The sequence below is a fragment of the Purpureocillium takamizusanense genome, chromosome 4 (assembly GCF_022605165.1).
Source record: "Purpureocillium takamizusanense chromosome 4, complete sequence".
NCBI lineage: Eukaryota > Fungi > Ascomycota > Sordariomycetes > Hypocreales > Ophiocordycipitaceae > Purpureocillium > Purpureocillium takamizusanense.
The window spans coordinates 2,600,665-2,619,563 of NC_063071.1; the positions used below are offsets into that span (position 1 = coordinate 2,600,665).

The window sequence follows — 18,899 nt, forward strand, 5'->3', positions numbered from 1 at the left end:
GACACCGCCCTGGACTGGCTGACGTCAGGCGTCGCATTGATTGGCGTCGCCAGCCAAGCAGGCGGTTCACTAACTTACGCTTTCAATTGCGTACGTACGTTCGTCGGAGGTGGGCGGGAGGAAGGGCGGAAACGGGATGAAACCCACCCAAAATAAAAGCACTGCCCTTCGGACCGTAATAATTCAGGCGTCCAGCCGCCGCCGTGTTCCATGCCCGTGTCACTGTCACGGACCGCCCGCCCGCCCGCCCGCCCAACCAGAGAGTTGATTTGGCCGGGCGAGCGAGCAGTTCCATGTCGTTCAAAGCCGACGACGAGCCGAGACCAAGACGGACGACGGCCTGGGCGACAATGCAGAGGCCGCACCGAGTCCTCTTCCCCCGCGCCACCTTTCAATGGACGGATCATGGGCGACGCATGAATGCAAAGGGGGGTTCCTCAGCGACGGCAGTCTCCGGACGCGCGGCTGGCCGTTGCAGATAGACGCTCGACGTGTCTGTGCTGGGCGTCTGCGACCGAGAATGTTCCCCAGCTGGGCTGGTAGGTCCGTCATGGCGTCAGTCCTGTGTGTGGAGGGGGGACGGGCCATAGCGGCGCCCGGATAATACACTAAATTGCTTGGTGCTGCAGCACAATCCAGGTATGAACAGCTACCCACCCCCTAGAGAGGAGAGGCACCTGGACGGCGGATCTTGGCTCATCGGCCGCGGCGCAGTCGGTAGACGAGGAGTAACCCGGCACTAGCGGAATCGTGTCGTCGTATTTTTGATGCGGTAGCTACTGGACCTGGTGGAGGAGGTCGAGGGGAGGCGCGCTGCCCCAAACTGCGCTGCTGCGGCGGGCGCGGTGCAAGTTGTGTGGTGGAGCTGCAAGAGAGGTTTGCATCGCGTTAGACTTGGGAGCTTGAAGGCGAGCAGGCGGGCGTTTTCCCCACACGGTAGACCACGTACGTACACTACGTACCAGGTACAAAGGAAGGCAGTTATCGGAGCACGGCATACCTACTAGGAAAGGTACGTACTGACTGACCTTGGCTCGCCCGGCGCGCACATACCAAGTGCCAGATACCCTGTCCGAGAGTACGGGATACTTGGAACACCGTGTGCGCGCCGTCGCGACGGCGAGTGGTCTGTTCGAGGCAGGTGCGCACCTTCCTGGTGGCCTGCTGTCACCTTCCTGGCGGCGCTCGGTTTGTACCAAGGTGTGTGAGGTATAGAGGGAGGGATGGATGCCCGGGTGCCTGTGCGAAGTTAGGAGGTGGCTGCCTGGCCCGAGTAGCATGACATGGCAGTATACTCGGGTACCTTGACTACCTTATTAGTACTAACATACGACACATGCACAAGATGATGGATGGCATAGGTAGTAGCAAAGCAAGCCATGGCACGACTTGCATGACAGCATCGTTTGCAGTATTTTACGTAGTAGTTGGTGAACAGCGGGCAGGTCTCCCACCACCCCCAATTCTTGTTGCAACTACCTTACGTATCAGTTAGCATTCTCATCCTGCCCTCTGCAGCAAAGGTTCCCGTGCTCGAGGAGGGCGGCCGCCTCGGAGTCTGTCCGTCTCCAAGCCAGAAACAGCATCGCCGCATCACCAGCCATCCTGCTCCATCATCGGCCCATCTTCTGCTGCTGGGCCCGTCCGCCTCCCTTTCGTCCCACCACGCAGGGTTGGCTGGCCGGCCTGAGCTAGATTGTCCTTTGCTTTTTGCCTCTTCGGGGCGTCTCCCCTGGCTCGAATTGGTTGATTCACTCCGATGAGCTTGCGCCTGCTCGTGACGCTTCTTTTCATCCTCCTCTCTCGCGGGGGTGCCATCCAATAGTACTTACTTGCTGCCTTCCACGGTACCTATAATCCTGAACTGCACAATAGTCACAATACGATACGACACAGCAATATCCATCGTCCCCCTCCTCGACCTGCACCGCCTGCCGATCAACAACTGTCTGCCTGTCATTCCCCGTCTGGACCCTCCCCCCTTTCCGGCCGCGGAACGCCCCCCTTGGCCCACCACCCGCGCCATCTCCATCCCTCCGGCGGCACCTGCGCATCTCGCATCTCGCATCGAGCGCCCCAGGCCTGCCTGGGCTTGATCCTGCACCACCACGCACCAGCACTCGATCCCCGCCTCACATGCTGCGGCCCTTCTATGGAAGCTTAATCCAACCTTGCCCACGTTTCTTAAAGGAGTCATTCTTCTTCTCCCTCCTCCCTCCCCTCCTCGTTCCAAAGCCAGGAGTATACCTGGTGCTTCCCCCCAAACTCACGTGTTGCGTTTTTTGGACCACGACGACGACGATAACGACGACACTCGTTTCCCGCTTAGAGTGGACGCATTGGTTTGGCTGCTGTGTCGTTGTCCTTGTCGTCACTGTCGTCGCTACCGCCGCCACTGTCGACGCCATCGCCGCCACCATCGCCAACGACCAACAACAACCACCGGCCCGCTAGCCGCCACTCCCGATTCCGAGCCTCAATCGACGACGAGATCCCCCCCTTCGACTTGCCCAGCTGCCGGCTCATGTCGGTGACGCCCGCCAGCTGTATCGATGCTGGCCCGGCATGCATCCAACCTTCGCCTGCTTCGTCCTCGCCGTCTTCTGCATTTCGGTCCTCTCCACCAAGGCTCTCCGCCTGAGCCAGAACGCACACTCGTTTAACACCGTCGCCTTCGCCATCTATCTGCCTATCCTCTTCATTCCCGACTTGCTGCTCATTTCCGCCGAGTGGTTACTGCTGCGCCGCAAGAATGGCATTCTGCTCTCGGTTCTCGGCGTCACCGCCGCTTGCTTGATCAGGTATGTGCGCACGTGCTCCTCCTTCTCTTTCCTTTTCTTCACATTGACAGCCGGCTCTAGCACCACAACGCTCTTCGCTGCCACGTCGCAGCTTAGCTTCTGGTGGCAGACGGGCGGCGACATTGAATGGGCCGACGCAGCCGCCTTCGCACTGCACGATGAGGGCCGAAAGGTTCTCATGAGCGGCTCCGGCACGGCCATGGCCATCGGTAGCGCCATTGTCGTCGCCGCCTGGATCTTGAAGGGCATTTTGTGCCGCTCCATCAGCGCGTTTGTTGCCGCCGTAGAGGCCCGCATGCTCGCTCGTGCGTTCAACCGTCTTGCACTGTCCTACCTGCGTCACCTTGCTAACCCCTACCTGCAGTGCTACGCTGGACCACCGGAAAGCTGGGTCGAACAAAGCCTATCAAGGGAAATGGTGATGAGAACTCTCTGCTGCCCATGCGAGAGATATACAGCAATGATTCCGACTCTGATTTCGACGATGATGCTTCCAGCGACCGCACTCTCCCTGTCGGCGATGGCAGCCCACCACCCGAACGCCCGGTGGCGCGTCGACGGGTCGTTTCCTCCTTTCTGGCCGGCACTGTCATTGCCGTCTTCCTCGCTTCGGCACTCATCTTTGACACGGATGGGCCCTATGGCCGTGTACTGACAACCCTCCCCCTCCCTTTGCTCGACATCTTTAGAGGCAAGACCATTAGCTGCGATGGCAGCACCTGGCCACTTCCCGACCTCGTCGATAAAGTGCTATGGGAGAAGCCCAAGGGCGAATTCAAGGGGTGGGCACCCGCCGGCGTCGACAACCGCTTCATCCAACAGTACCGCGAGCGCAAGCCTGACTGGGTACCTATCAACCTACCCTCCGGCTTCGAGCGCTGGGACCCTAAGCAGAGGCAGAGAGCGAAGGAAGCCGCTCATTCCGACCCCTCCGCAACTGCGACGGGCCTACCAGCGACCACTCCCACGCCAGGTCGCGACCGGTGCCCCGACCCCCTCATTGAAGACCCTTTCTACAACCCTGTCAACGACCCCATGAAGATCAGCAACCTGGACACGGATCTCTTGCAGCCGCTTCAAAAGGCCCTGGAGGGTGTCAACATAAGACACATTGCCCTTATACAGATGGAGAGCATGCGGGAGGAGTTGTTTCCTCTGCAGTACGGATCCGACTTGCACAAGCTGCTCATGAAGTCGCATGAGGAGATCGAACTAGACGCAGCGAATGCTAGGTTTGCCAATTTGACAGTCAACATTGAACGGCTTACGGGAAAGTCGGGAAACTTTCAAAATGGTGCGGGCGAGGCTCTTGCGGGCATGTCACAGGAGTGGGACGACAAAACCGAGCCCAGGTACGGCGGCATCAACATTATTGGCGCCCATACCACCAGCAGCGTCTCGACCAAAAGCACGGCCGCGATTCACTGCGGCCTCTGGCCCATGCCCGTTGACATGTTTGAGGAGTCGCAGTTGCCCAACTATCAGCCCTGTCTGCCTCAGCTCCTCGAGCTCTTCAACAGGATGAAGGGCAATTCGTCGGGCAAAGACTTTCGCGAGCATCAGTGGTATCCCGCCTTCTTCCAGTCCGTCACCGATGGGTACGACAGACAGGACCAGTTTGACGACCGCATTGGTTTCAAGCACATTGTGACCAAGAAGCGCCTCAAGGTGGACTCGTTCCGCAACCCCGATCTTCAAGAGATCAACTATTTTGGGTACCCTGAGACGGCGCTCAAGAGCTACATTCGCGACTATATTACGAATGCGACAGCCCACGACCAGCGCATGTTCTTGTCACACTTTACGAGCACGACGCACCACCCGTGGGCGACGCCCGAGGGCTTCGAGACGGTCGAGTACATGGGCTCAGCCCATGGCGGTCTAGCTGACGCGCACAAGGACATGAACAAGTACCTCAACACGATACGGTGGACCGACGCCTGGCTGGGCGACCTGATGAAGTTGCTCGAGGAGACTGGTGTAGCCAACGAGACGCTGGTTGTCTTCGTTGGCGATCACGGACAGGCATTCAAGGAGGACCACAAGAAAACGGGCACTTACGAGAACGGGCACATCAGCAACTTCCGCGTGCCCATTACGTTCCGTCACCCCAAGATCCCGCGCGTGCAGCATCACGTCAACTCGACGTCCATCAGCATTCTGCCCACGATCCTCGACCTTCTCATTAATACACGATCCCTGAACAGCAAGGACAGGGCGGCGGCATCGGACTTGATCCAGGATTACGAGGGCCAGTCTCTCATTCGGCCCTACAAGTCGACGTATCGCGGACGGCGAGCCTGGAATTTTGGCGTCGTGAACCCCGGCGGCAAGATGCTGACAGTGACGTCGGCGGACGCGCCGTGGCGGGTGGTGATGCCCCTCGACGGCAAGAGTGAATACGTCTTCACGAACATGGAACGAGACCCACTGGAGAAGCACCCGCGGTCTAAGTGGTCCATCAACGGCCTCGTGTCCGACGTGAGGCGAAATGACGGCGAGGATGCGGCGGCTTGGCTCACCGAGGCGAACCAGGTGGCGCAATGGTGGGGGGCGGAGCGAAAGCGACTCTGGCAGTACGATGAACCCACCGAGTGAGGCACATTCGCATGGGGTACATGTATATATCGATACATTTGTCTTTTGCTTACAGCGGCGACTGGAGAAAAGCGGACTTGGCTAGGTTGCCGCGCTGTCTTTGTATGAGTTGGGAGACACATGATGTGTCTTTGCATGAGCTGTTTGGTGTTATGGCTTGATGCTACTGCATAAGGCGGTTCGGGACTGAAAGGGGTAGCGACTGCACACTTGTACACTGCAAACCCTTTTCACGGCCGTTTCGGAGTTTGGCTGCGGCTTGGTGCATGTTTTTGATTGGCGTTGGTTGCCCTGGGGTATTGGATGTGCGAGCGTACGGATGAAGAAGATGGGGTCGGGTTTCCCCAGCGACATGCCTTTTGAGGCTGATAGACGGTTGATTCACTACAAGCGCGTCAAGAGAATGTTTCCAATTGCTTGTAAGGGGGAGCGGGGTGAGTTACGGCGCAAGCAGCACGTATAGACTGGCGACACAGCCGAGGTAGGCACTGAATAGCGACCCCGGCTGTATGTTTGTTGGTTTACGTGACTAAGGGCCAGATGAACGGATGGACCGATCAAGAACGAGTCCCTTGGGGTGCCAGAGGCACTTTTGCCGGACTGGATGAACAAACATGGTATAAACTCTTTATATGCATGCCCCGCAGCCTACCTGACCCCATCGTCAGATACGTTACGGTCCTTATGGAGCTGCCTAGCTGTCTCATCGCAATGTATACAAGTAGAGACGCAATAAAGGTACAGAATGCGTACTTGGTATGCCTCCTGCTGCTCACGGTGTGTGTGTGTGCCTCCCTGCTACTCCCTGCCTCCCTCACTTCCCGCCGATCGGACGGACGGCCAGACGGACAGAGCCCCGGCCCGGCCCCACTTGCTCAGTCTTCTCGGCCCCGCCCACCCGCCCTCCGCGATGGTCCGGATCTATATGCCCCCCCCCTTGCAAACTCACCGGGCTGCGCTTTGCGCCGAACCTGACCTGACCTGACTGTCGCACCGGTGCGAAGGAGACTTCTAGAACGCATGTCGCAGACTGTTTTTCTTCGAAATACTACGCTGTAGTGACCTCGCGCCAGGCGCAAAAAGGCGTGGTTCAGACAGACAGGTGTCTTGCACACAAACACCGGCTAGCCACGAGGGGGGGCGGCGTGGGAGGAGAGATGGGGGGGGGCATCGTCATGTCGACGGACAACATGGAGTCACAGGCATCATCCGGGTCTCACACAGCTCTCAAGCAGAGAACCCTGACCGCCGCCAGCCCCCCCTGCGCGGGTGTGTGTAACAATGGCCATGAGACATTGAGATTGACTCTCAAGGACAAGAACGCAAGGTAACACAAGACACGATCGTCCTCTTGCTATAAGCCACTACGTAGGTCGGTAGGCAGGTAGGTAGAAACATCGTCAACCCCCCGCCACCCCCAGGCCGGAGGGGGGTGGTGGTGGTGGCGGCGGCGGCGGCGACACGCGCGCGCTGTTCTGCGCTTACAGCCCTTTGTTTTGTTTCGCACCAGAACACTTTTTCATGTTTTCCAGAAACCTTCTAGATGACGGGTCTGAAACCGAGAAGATGAACTGGGGAAGAGGCCAACCCTGCCTCCCCCTTCCCCTCCCACGCGCCCACGCGCCCTCCCCTGGGCGTGCGCGCTCGAGGGGGATCGGAACGTAAAACAACAAGGTCATTGTGTGGGAGGGAGGGAGAAAGAAAGACAGATTAGCTACTGAGGCTTGCTGGGCGGGCGCTTGATTGACCCAGCCCGTCGCGCGTGTGTGTTTCTGGATGCTCACTTGATCAACGCGAGGGAGGACGCGGGGGATGCGGAGTGAATGAGTCTCATCATGACCAGAAGAGCAGCGTGGTGTGTGTCTTTGAGTCTTCGACAAAACCTCAGGGGTGAGTGCTTTCAACGAACTTTCATTGCGGAGGTGGTAAAGATGCATAGCACTCGAGAAAAGGGGGGGCGGGGGGCATGTTCTCGGAGGGGCGTGAGAAGAACCAAAAGACCTGGTGGTGCAGGGGATGTCTGATGTCGCAGACGGCGGGGATATTGCACACTTTCCAGCGCACCTAGTTGGTGCAAGCGAGAGTCTGCACACTGGTTTCCCCCCGGTGTTAACAACATGAAAGTTCACGGCGGGGCCTGGCCGTGCTGCATGCATTGTACTATGCCTCTGCCATGGCAGCTCTGAACGATATGCGGGAACGGTGTTATGTATAAATGAAAGAATCTCAGAGGAGGGGAGGGGCCGTCACTGGCAACGAACACTGCGCGTCCATAGGTAGAAGAAGCTTGGTCACTGCAAGGCAACGACCAGTCAGCCCGGACATGTCCATGTTGCGCGACGGTCTGTGTAAGTGCTTAAAGAAGTGGAGGGCACAGTTTGGCTCGCGGGAAAGGTAAAATGAAAATATGTTCTATATGAAGTACTCTCTGCATCTATATCCGTACGCGGCACCCCTGATGGATACATGGCGCCAACTATAAGTGCTCAACATGTCCTTAAGATGACGCGTTTATTTCATCTCCAGCCTTCCCCCTACCCTCCCGGATCTATAGGTTGCTTGGTATAGATAGACACGCAGATGCTGAACCCTCCACAGTACTCAGTGGCCTTTTATATATAAGCTCAGGGTTGTCGGCGGCTTGCCTCTAATCATCTACGTCGCTTATATGTGATGCAACTCACGCCATTTAGCTACCCCTAGAAGCACTTGTAGACTTCTCATAAGCGTTGTGACATGTTTGGTGTATCTCGTCTTAAGCTGCGCTCTCCATCGACCCTCTCAGTCTCATGCACTGAAACCCAACCCCCCCCCCCCCGAAACTGTCAACACAGGAACCCACGCAGTACCAAGTTCGAAATGGAAAACGTCCCCTACCCTCACGGCGAACAATGCAGCGGAGCGTCGCGCCCGCTTGGCCCCTGGTCCCCGAAAGAGCCACGGTCCGAGGCTGGAATTTGGGCAACCTCGGTCGCCGCTCCAAGCTTGGCCTCAGTGGCTAGTAAGTTAGTAGAGCCCAAGACGAACTGACGCAAGGGGGGGGGGAAGGCTCGAAGCATTAAGCGACGCTAGTCCCATTCACTGACAGAAATCGAGAAGCTACGTGCGTGCGGCCGGCACATCGACTACTATCTAGATGGCCGAGCAGCTACTAGCAGCCTTGATCCGCCCATCGAACGGTTCGATTGGCAGCTAAAAGCTGTGCGGCCCCGATACACACCAAGTGGCCATCCGATGTAGACCACGGGGCCATCGCCATCCATCATCATCATCATCATCATCATCCCTCCTGGCTAAATTCACCGGCAAGGTCTCAATCCGTGTGCCCTTTCCGGAAAGGTTATTAGTGACAATAGTCTGGGGCGGACCGGACGGGTGGCGGTAGCGCCACTCCGGCGTCATGAGTACTTGCAGAGCTCCTGTATAAGTCACTCCGTGACGCCAAAGTACGGAGTAGAGGGGACCGACCGAGATAGCTTTGGCGCCAGCGCTAGGACGGCGATCCTCAGAGGAGAGGAGGGGGGCTTGCGTATTTACCACCCAACTAACTAATGTGGTGGCGCTTTATTGTTTAGTTCGTAGACTGTCAACAGACCGACCGCCCCCTTGAGGTCAATCAATCAAGCCAAAAAGCGATTGCTACTCCGGGCGAGCGTCTGTCATTAGTCCCGATCGGTGGCGGCGGCGAAGCATCAATCACCATCGTGCAATACCACCTGACATCTCAAGTTGGAGCGTATGTACAACCCAGAAGCGAGCGAGGCTAAACTAAACCCTTTCCGCAGTGCTGGACTCGACTCGCCCCCCCGCCCAGAGTCGGGAGCGATAACGACGTTGCGTTTTGGCAGGTTGACATCCGGCTCTCGGCCGAGCCCTTTCGGACCCCCCCTCCCCGCGGACAGACAAAAGAGTCTGGCACGTCGGGGGTATTGTACGTACGTAGCACGAAAACTTACAAAGTAGTAACTAGCAGAGCCTTCCTTTTTTGTTTCGGGCTTGTGAACCGTTACACCTGCTGGGTGGTGGTGAGTGGTGTGCCAGGCGTCGAGTAACACGACACGACCGGGGCGGGATCGATGCGCGGAGAGGGGGGGGTTGTAGCGAACGAACGATGCGTCCGAGGGCTTCGATTAGTACTAACCCGGTGCTGCGTAGGAACAGGAGGGGCAGTGAGTGTCACGACTCCTTTTTATTATTTATTTTTTACTGGGCATGTAACGAGTACGTGGGGTTTTGTCTACGGCAAGGTATCCACATAATAACTACCTTACCTAGTAACACCCAAAGCGGCCCTATACGCTCTGTCGAGGCCATCAATCACCTCACGCACGCAGCGCCGCGGCATCCAAAATCGTCCACGGCATTTCGGCTCGTCGCGGCACCGGGAAGGGGAGGGGGGGTGACTTTGGGCGAGCCGAGTCTTCCGAGGCTCGACGACGACAATGATGGCCCCCTGGCGCGGCGGCGGCGGCGGCGGCGGCGGCAGCGGCAGTACCTATGTAGAGCCTTCACGATTCACTTAGCGTGCGTATGACAGACACCAGTGTTGCATGGTAGTTTACGGTAAGCATCGGACGGAGATTGCGGACGGGGCTAAAAAATCCGGATCCGGATGAACAAGCCGTGCGGTATACAGGCAGAATTTTCGTTCACGGGATAGATATTGGGTAATAGTCGTGGTGCAAGATATCATCACAGCCAGCCCCTGCGCGCGACTCGCCTTGCGTGCCGCGGGCGCTGCACTTCCCCGTTAATTATGGTGCCCTGCGCCGGCAGTGGGTGAGATGGGGAGATCCCAGAACGGAGTGGCATAGGTAAGGCAAGGTAGGGAAACAGAGGACGGAGCCAGGGGTGGCGGGGTTGGTAATGCGTGAGTAAGGCGCCGGGGGGGGGGATCGCAGGTCTCACTCTCACTCTCTCACCCTAACCTCAGCCCGCTCCCCGTCCCCGTCCCTGTCGCCCCCCCCGCGCGTCGTCACCCAGAGGGCCAAGGCTCGACGGGATTGGGAACCGGTGAGCGCCGGAACGCATGGAAAAAGACGACGAGCCGTGGATCGATCCCGTTGAAGGGGGGGGGCGCCTTGTCATCGAGTGCTTAGTCGCGCGAGGGTACGTACATACATGAGGCATGATGACAGCGTATGTACGTACAGGTAGGTAATTCCTCAGCTCCGGTTGGCTGTTCGAGTTCCTCGGGACGCTCGGTCAATGGTGAAGCCATCATCGTGTGCGTACGTACTGTACGTATGCATCAACAACATCATCGTGGAGCGTCCAAGTCCAAACTGGTGGTTAGTGTCTGCGGAGAATCCCCAAGCGACACTTGGCCTCGGGATCTATGAAATTCTTATAGTTTGATTACATGAATTTGCCTTGAATGCTGCTTGGGCCACCACGTATACTGCACGTACGATTTACCATGGCACGTTCGTCAATATAGCAACTAACTACCTAACTTAGTACCCCAAAGGTTTAGTAACTTTGTTAGGTACTATTCACCTACATACGTGCTGGCAGCCCGTTGTATGTACTGTATGTATAGAGGTAGTTAGTCACCCGCGCCCGCTGGACGCGTGTGTGCGGGCCCTGCCCTGCTCCTTGGCCGTCACATCGCATCGCATCGCATCGCATCGCATCACCACCATCAATCAGCCAACAGCCCTCACGTCACTGCAGGAACGACGACGACGCCCTTTCCGCCCGGGAGAGCCCCCCCCCTCCTTTCCCACGGAAATACTGTACGGCTGAGACGCCAAAAGCCTGTGTGTCTGTGTGTCTGCAGCGAGAAAACCACATCTCTCCCTTTCGCGGCGCGCGTCGTCCGTCCCCGTGTCTCGCTCGCCCTCCCCGCTTACATATTACTTCAGTTGCTTGTCAATAAGCTCTCTCTCTTTCTGCCCAGTCCTGTCGTCCCCCGCGTCGCCCACCCACCTACCTACCTTGGTACTACCCACCCCTCCCCGGGGAACGCATCCCTGCTTGCCCCCCCGCAGCCGTATAGTGTCCACTGTGCACCACCACGGCGATCGTCAATCCCACGCACGCACGCACGCACACACGCTCTCCCTCCAATCTTCAAGCCATCGCAAGCCTCCTTTTTGGCCTTGCTTCCCACGCATCAACACCGAACCGATCCCTCCTCCTCCCCCCCCTTTACTCCCCTCCTTGTCTGCGCACCGTTCCGCTCCCCCCCCCTCGCCGCCGCCGCCCTCTCATCGTGAGCCACCAATCGCAAGGGTAGCTCCATCCAAGGTCACATTAAGTCGACGACGAGATATACTATATTGTACATAGCAGGATACATGAAAAGGATACATGGGAGGAAGTAGCTATCAGAGTAACGGGTACTAACTAGACTGTACTGTACTGTGTGCAGCATCGTTCAAAATCTCTCTGTTCCGAAGCCCCCCCCCCTTGCTGCTGCTCGGCTTACACAATGCTGAATACAATCGAGACGCGCGTGCCAAAACGGCCTTGCATTGTGCTTGCTTGCTTACCTCCCTGCACAGCTCGGGAGCACCCAACACGTTGGTGAATGGTTCCAACGTCTCAGCAGCAGCAACGTGCTGCGCGAGCCGTGTCTTGGCGCAAACCCAAGCTCTGCCTGTTGTGGGTAAGACATCGCAGCTAGCTGACCCCCAAGCAGGCACACCATCGCGACTCGGATCCCGACGCTGTGTGTGGCTCCGGACGCGCGGGAACATCTGGGGTCTTGACCGTGGCTGGCTCATCATACCTGTAACTAACTCAAGTACATGTACATGTACCCTACCACCCAGCTAGTAGTTAGTGTGTACATACATACAGGACGCTGGATAGGCAGGTAGGTACGTAGTCTAAAAACAGACCGCTGGTATCTGCCATCCATGCCGCGCCATCTCGTCGTCTTGCCCCCATCCCCTGCCCGCCCGTGACCCTTGGACAACTCGAGTTACATTCCAGCCTTGAAAAGGCGCCATAGACGGGGGTGTAATATACCAACAATATCTCTTCGATTTGCCCCCTGCAGCCCTCAGATCCCCCACACGCCCTCCAACCCCGTTGTCGGGTCCCCCTCTTCCCCGTTCCCTTCGCGACTCTTAGTCGCCGCCACTCCGCCTGCCACGATGCGTGGCTGATAGTTCCCATCTCAATTCGCGGTAGCGGATGCCTTCGCGAGGAGTGAAGACTCCTGATTGCGTCACATAGTCCGTGGTGAGCAATAGCTCCCCATCAAGCCTTGTTCCACAGGTACCAGCGGGCTGCCCATTTCGTTGCACACATCCGTCAATGTCGGGCTCTGGAGGCCACCGGCCCGGTACGCTTGTGTCCAGCTGTAGTCCTGCCCCCGAGGCACGGCTGCACTGTCGTTCATGGCAAAGTCTTCCCCGAGCATCGTCCCACCCGTAACCGGCTGCATCGGCGCAACGGCGCCCATTGTTGTTGACCTGACCGACCGGCCCGTGGGCCTGAATGACGTGTATTGTTGATGAACATGTTGGTTGGACGTCTGGTATACCGCCGACCCGGCAAGACCGAAAATGGCCGGGGGAGGTGTCATGGGCGTCGCAACCGACTCGTGCGCGCTATAGCCCGAGAAGGCGGGTGTGTGGAAGGGCACGCTCGATAGCGGCAGCTCAGAACCGTTCGTATCATGGTGCGGGCCCACGTTGGGGTCCATGGGGCAGCTCGCATCCTCTTCCGGTGCTGTTTGTGCCGGCGAGGAACTTGTGCGCATCTCATGCCGGACGGCTGCGGCGGGACAAACCTTTCTCACGGGGAGATGGAGGTCCAGGTCGACATCCGGTTGCTCGGTGCCTTGTTGAGCCGACCCGAGCAGTAGAATGCAGTTGATGAGCTTCGGGATGTTGTCCAGGTGCCTGGTCTCGAGAAGCTTGCGCAGGGTGCGCGTCGACGCTGGGTCCCAGCGAAGGCGGCCGGGGTCGTCTTCCGGCCATGTTCTCGACCACGGCGCTTCAAGGCGCGACTGCCTGAGCAAGTTGCGCATGCGTTGAGAGTACGACCAGAGGCCCATGCCGCGCCCCTCCTCACAGTGCCGAATGAGATGGGCCGTGTACACTTTCCAAGTCGCCGCGGCGCTGTTGTCATCTGTTGCCTCAAAGACTTGGAGGCAACCTTCGTAGCCGCAGGCAAAGACGGTTTGTGGACACAAGACGACCTTGGCCTCCTCCATCCTCATCTGGGAGCCCCCGTGCTCGCTGCGGAGGTGGATTTGGTACGCAGTCTGCCAGTCAAAAGCCATCCGGCAGCCGCGATGTTGACATAGCCACTGCGAATTTGTGTTGTGGAATTGGTCAATGTGGCGCCGAAGGTCATTTCTCCGCGTGCAAGTCTTGGTGATGCCAACCTCGGCGCAGAAGCCACAGGCATAATCGGACCTGTAGGAAGACGGGCGGCCACCTGCTCTGTGCCCTGGAGCGGACGACACCGAGCTCCTAGGTGAAATTGAGGATTGGGATGGAAGTGAAGCGGATGCGCCAGAAGCGGACCTCTGCAATCTATGGCGAGCAAGGCTCTGATACTTGTCCACGTGTGTTGACGACGAGTGCGCCACACCCGAGACATTGTCGGCCACGAGGGAGCCGAAAGAGGCGGCATACGGCAACATGGGCGTCGCCAGCTCGCCTGCGGGATCCGTTAACCACGATTCCCAGCTTGGATCATCGGCCGTGAGCCACATGGGCAACAGCGGCTTTCACGTACATTGTGCTTCGCCAGCTACCTCCTCGAGTAGCTGATCAATCTCATGCCTGCTGTATTTGGATAACAGGTGGCGAACCATTGCTCGATGCTCTTGACTGTCAAAACATGGCGAGACAGGCATGTAGTTGCTTGTTTCTGAGTCGGGCGTCATGGCGGAGGTTGGGCTCGATGCGGAAGACATGGTGCCGCCGCAGAGAGAGGGAGAGAGGGAGAGAGGGGTCCACCAGGTCAGTTGTTGTCCAAAATCCGTGGTGATTGGTGCCGTCGTCAAGGGGCGTCCGCGAGGGCCTGAGGCTTCATATAAAGATTACGAAGTAGTTGTATATGATGAGAAGCGGGTTGCCGTCGGAAACTCGTCAGCCGAGTCGCGAGGCTTAAGAAGCGGCCGACGGCTGAAAATCCGAGGAACACGCCAGCGTCGACTTGTGCGTTGCGCTATGCAGTGTCTGTCAAGAGCTTCGGTGAAGACCAAGGCCGAGGCACTGAAGGTGGCGAGGGAGCAGGCGACGGGACGTCCCGCGGATAGTTAGGATCTTGCAAACTCTAAAAGCGAATGACACTCGCAGGTGTAAATGCCAGGCATCAGGCGGAAGGTGCTGTGCCAGAGGAAAGATGGTGAAGATAGAAAACATCCACGACATACAACATACGGAGTAGGGCCATTCAACAATGGCGGGACAGGGCTGGCTTTATGGCGGTCGCCACGGCGTGGCCCTGAGAGCTGGGCGTGGTCATCTACCGAGCCTGACGAGACCGGTGATCCGGGGCTCGTTGCCACCACCCGCCGCCGCCGGTACAGACAAGGCAGGGCAGGGAAGGGCAGGACAGGGCAGGGCAGGCCACGCCTGTTCTGTCTGGCCGGGAGTCTGGGACCCTCGACGTCTCTCGCTCGACCCCCCGCCGCCCAGGGCGACAACGGGGTGCAGCGAGGAGGGCCTGGGGACAGGACGCATGAGGAATGGGGTCGCAGCAGGTGTGGAGGAGAGGCAGCCCCGTGCGTCGTGCTTGTCAAGCGGCGGGAAGTGGAGAGAGGCAGCCGGCAGGGCAGGGAAGGGCAGAGCAGACACCTCAGAGCAGACAGACTCGAGTCGAGGCAGGGCAGAGAGGGCAGAGGGCGGAGAGCGGGGAGCAGAGCAGCGCCGGCGAGACCAGAGGCGACGGGACGAGAGGGTGCGAGCGCAGTAACCGCCGCGGGGGAGTACAAGGACGAGTGCCTTGACTGTACGAGTACATCGGGAGGGGCTGATGATGGCGTCGCAACGGAGGGCAGCCCAGCGCGGTCACGCCAGGCGCTGCCGTTGCCGGTGCCGGGTACCGCTGCTGGCGCTCCACTGACGCTGACACTGATGCTGATGCTGGTGCTGGTGCTGGTGCCGGTGCCGGTGCGGTGCTGGTGCTGATGCTGGTGCCAATGCTGCTGGCGCCGGCGGTGTCGTTGGTGGCATGGGGACCCGGCCAGGGAGGGAAGAGGAGTACTAGTGACGACGAGAGGTGATGTGGAAGTTGTGGAGAGTGGGAGCGAGTGGCTCTCACGCTCACCTAGCAGGTACCAAGTTTCTCTCTCCTTCTCGCAGTCCCCTTCCTTGTCTACAGTATGGATGCGGTGGATGGATGGACGACGGACAGACAGGTGAAAAGAGGGGGGGGGCGTGTAGTCCCCAAAGCGTACGCCAGTACCCCAGAATCGCCGCAATCTTCGAACTTGTAATAGGTACCAGGCATGGCAACCTCCGTGCCGGCACCGATGCCAGTCGCAACACGATTGGCGGGAGAAGGAGAGAGAAGGCACGCGCGACCCAGCCTGGTTTCCCCTTTCGTCAGCATGCTGCAGCTTGGGCAGGAGCGACAGGAGCTGGCCCGGCAGCTGGGAAAAAGCTGGGAAGCAGCTGGGCGAGCAGGGCAGGCATGACAGGGCAGAGGAGACATGGGCACACAAGGGCAAGACGGGTGAGCCACAACCACGGGCGGGAAGGAGGGATCCGCCATGGGGTTGGACATGGATGGCATTGGATGACATAGCATGGCAAGTCGTGGCATGGCATGGCATGGATTGGATGGCATGGGGCATGGGGCGTGCGTGGCACGGAGACATGATGGGGATTGGAGGGAGCGAGCACTACGTACCTACTGCACCTGCACGAGTTGCAACTGGCAACACCAGGCCGCCGGGCTGGATCCTGCATGCCACCGCTCTCCAGCCTCTGCGGCAAAATTGATGGGCCACTCTGCTCCCTGGAGCACTTTCCCTAGGTACCTAGTTTCCCTACTCACTTACGTACACGCTTACTTCGCGCACGCACGCACGCACGCACGCACAGTCGCGAATCGATATTCACGGCCTGCGGGTCACGATCGGTATCATCGTTTGCTGCAGCCAGCGGCTGGCGCGACTGGACGGCGCCATACCTTCCTTAGGCGCCGCTGCCGGCTGCCGCGCCCGTTGATAAACGTCGCCAAAATGGGGCATAAACTCCTTCACCCCAGGATCTGCAGCCAGCGAACCCTCCAGAGCCTCGCCTCGGAGCTTGCCATCGACGATGCCGTGCCCGAGGCGTCAAGGTTTGTTCGGGGTCGACTTGTCCCGCATCCCATGCACGGGGCAGGCTGCTACTGGCAGCAGGTCACTGATAGTAAGGTAACTCGTGAGCTGAGGTGACTCGCCACGTTCAGCAAGCTGGCCCGAAATCCTCGCCACCTACCGCCGCCCAGCCCAGCGTATGAACCCCTCGCCGCTCGTCTGCTGGACAAATGATGAGCGTGTTGGGTCAACAAGCGGTCAAATGGGCCTCGTCTGTTGGCGTCTGCGAGTCAAACGGCTCAACGCCGCGCCATGTGCCTCCCACACGAGTGTCGAGCAGGTACCTACATGCACGCGCGCGCCCGCAGCACAAATTTGGAGAGACTGATTCACAGTCATCAACGGCTGACGAGCGCAGGCCCGACCAACAGCACCAATGACTCTGATGAGCCTGTTCTGCAGCGACTGGGCCCATCGTCAGGCCAGGGGCGCCCCCAGCCTCGCTCCATGGATGGGGCATGGCTCCTTGCTTGTTGGACCGTGACCGTCACGGCCAGGCGTTCGGTTCTCACGGCCGGGCAAGGAGAGACATGATGAAACAGCCAGCACGAGGTCGCTAGCTGCGACTAGTATGGCCGACACACTTACGTTTGCAGTGCCGCCTCTCGCTCTCATGCACTGAATGCTTGTCGACGAGCCAAATCACGACTCACCGACTCGACCCCAACAATCGAATGGGAAAAACTCAAGTACGCCATACTGCCGAGAGCGAACCCTCGCTAACGATCAGTACGACGAGGACCAGGCACTACAGTTCCTTGAGCTGCCCAATCCAACCAGCGATGTCGCCTGGAGCCTGCCAAGAGTGAACAAGGCATTTCCAGTCAAGGGGCGATGTCCCCACCTGTCAGTTGCTAGCCGGTCGTTCATGGGGTCTCACTCTTAATTCTCCGGCTGGTGGAATGGGCTGGCGTCTCTTTCGCGCGAGCTCTCATTGGGAGGCTGCGGCACCGCGCGCTGGCGCCGCCCACAGGGATGCGCCAGCGCCCTCATCGACGCGGCACGCAGAGCGAAAGGAGGCGTGATGAGCGCGCCACCGATGCTGGGCTTGATCAAGCTGGCTAGTGTTGAGCGTGCACAGCCTTGCAAAGCACATCCCATGATGGGTATGTTGACCAGCCAGTGCTTCAGGACAACACATGGCTGCACACTCCGTCAGAGGGAGGCACGGCCTGTGGGACGGCGCGATCGTGGTGCCAGCCACACCGAAACCCGAGCGCCATCGTTCCCACTGCCACGGGGGCGACGACCACGACGACTGGCAAGGGAGGCTGAGACGGGCCCCAAAACGGCTTGACTCAACTTCAAAGAGGGGCCCCTGACTGAGCGCGTGTCCAACTCGCTGCTGCTGCTATTTCTGCTCCTACTACTCGGGTGTTGCATCCGCGGGAGATTGGGGGGGGGGGGGGGTTGACAAGTGTCTGTCTTTTTCTGCTCATCATCGACATTGGGCTGGAACCCCAGCAGCCGATCATACCGGGCGCCACCAAATGCAACTCTGCTGTCATGTCTCTCTCCCCGAGCCTGTCGCCGGACCATGTATTTTACCCCATGGCGCATCTTCGCTATCATCGAGCGCGGAGACGGTATGAGCATTGCTCAGTCTCACGCCGTGGCGTTCGCACCCCCACGATGTGCCACCCCCGAACCAAGCTCACCCAAGCCTCTCGTCCCTTAAGCTCCGCTGGAATTAAACACGTCCCCACCGCTTGCTCTTCTGCGGCTGACGGTCCGGCACGGCAAGTGGGCAAGGATCGACGGACAAGGTTCTCAGCGCGTGGGTTTTAGCGTACGTGCTTGTGAGAGCACGCGTGCACGTCGCTCGAAAAGGCCACTTGGGTGCGAAAGCAAGCCCATATATTCTGCCGTTTCATTCCGGGGTTTCATCGTCGGTGGTGGTTGAGATGCCATGAGCGTCTCAGCATCCGGTTGAATGCCTTGTCTCCGGAATCCGGATCAAGGTGCCATCATGAATGCATAATGCAAAGCCGGTTCGCCTTACATACTAGATACATGCGAGGCTCGAGAAAATGTGCCAACGCCAAGGACCTTGACGTGCTTAATTGAACAGCAGCACAGAGTCTGGACGAAGCATCTTGCGCGTGCTGGAGCTGTGTGCCCGAAAGATTCCACGGCGCTGCAAACGTGGCGGCCTCTGCAAGGAGCCTGCACTTGCGCCTCTGTGTTCAAGGAACAGCTACCGACGAACGCACCGTGCA

The 18,899-nt window shown here is 58.8% G+C and overlaps 3 protein-coding genes across 4 annotated transcripts; 2 read left to right on the forward strand and 1 right to left on the reverse strand.

Moving 5' to 3' along the window:
* Positions 1 to 2,136: 2,136 nt before the first annotated feature.
* JDV02_005441 (uncharacterized protein) lies at positions 2,137 to 2,454 on the forward strand (the record flags this gene model as incomplete). The annotated part of the gene is made up of 1 exon (XM_047986742.1): positions 2,137 to 2,454. One exon carries the CDS (start codon positions 2,137 to 2,139, stop codon positions 2,452 to 2,454), a length of 318 nt encoding a protein of 105 aa, XP_047842725.1.
* A 111-nt stretch (positions 2,455 to 2,565) lies between these two features.
* JDV02_005442 (uncharacterized protein) lies at positions 2,566 to 5,399 on the forward strand (the record flags this gene model as incomplete). Its single annotated transcript, XM_047986743.1, has 3 exons — positions 2,566 to 2,801; positions 2,862 to 3,106; positions 3,166 to 5,399. 3 exons carry the CDS (start codon positions 2,566 to 2,568, stop codon positions 5,397 to 5,399), a joined length of 2,715 nt encoding a protein of 904 aa, XP_047842726.1.
* Positions 5,400 to 12,427: 7,028 nt separating this feature from the next.
* On the reverse strand, positions 12,428 to 15,662 carry JDV02_005443 (uncharacterized protein). 2 transcript variants are annotated; one of them, XM_047986745.1, is made up of 2 exons: positions 14,746 to 15,662; positions 12,428 to 14,584 (listed from the first exon to the last, which is right to left on the reverse strand). In XM_047986745.1, the coding sequence occupies exon 2, from the start codon at positions 14,077 to 14,079 to the stop codon at positions 12,580 to 12,582; it is 1,500 nt and encodes a 499-aa protein (XP_047842728.1). In that variant the 5' UTR covers positions 14,080 to 14,584; positions 14,746 to 15,662; the 3' UTR covers positions 12,428 to 12,579. The 2 variants fall into 2 exon arrangements, with proteins under 2 accessions (XP_047842728.1, XP_047842727.1); XM_047986744.1 differs by having other exon boundaries at positions 12,480 to 14,024; positions 14,103 to 15,662.
* Between the last annotated feature and the right edge of the window lie 3,237 nt (positions 15,663 to 18,899).

Coding starts and splice junctions, on each gene's coding strand:
- JDV02_005443 (XM_047986744.1), bottom strand. CDS start 14,283: ATGTCTTCCGCATCGAGCCCAACCTCCGCCATGACGCCCGACTCAGAA. Junction 14,025..14,102: donor GGTAGCTGGCGAAGCACAAT/GTACGTGAAAGC, acceptor CGGATCCCGCAG/GCGAGCTGGCGACGCCCATG.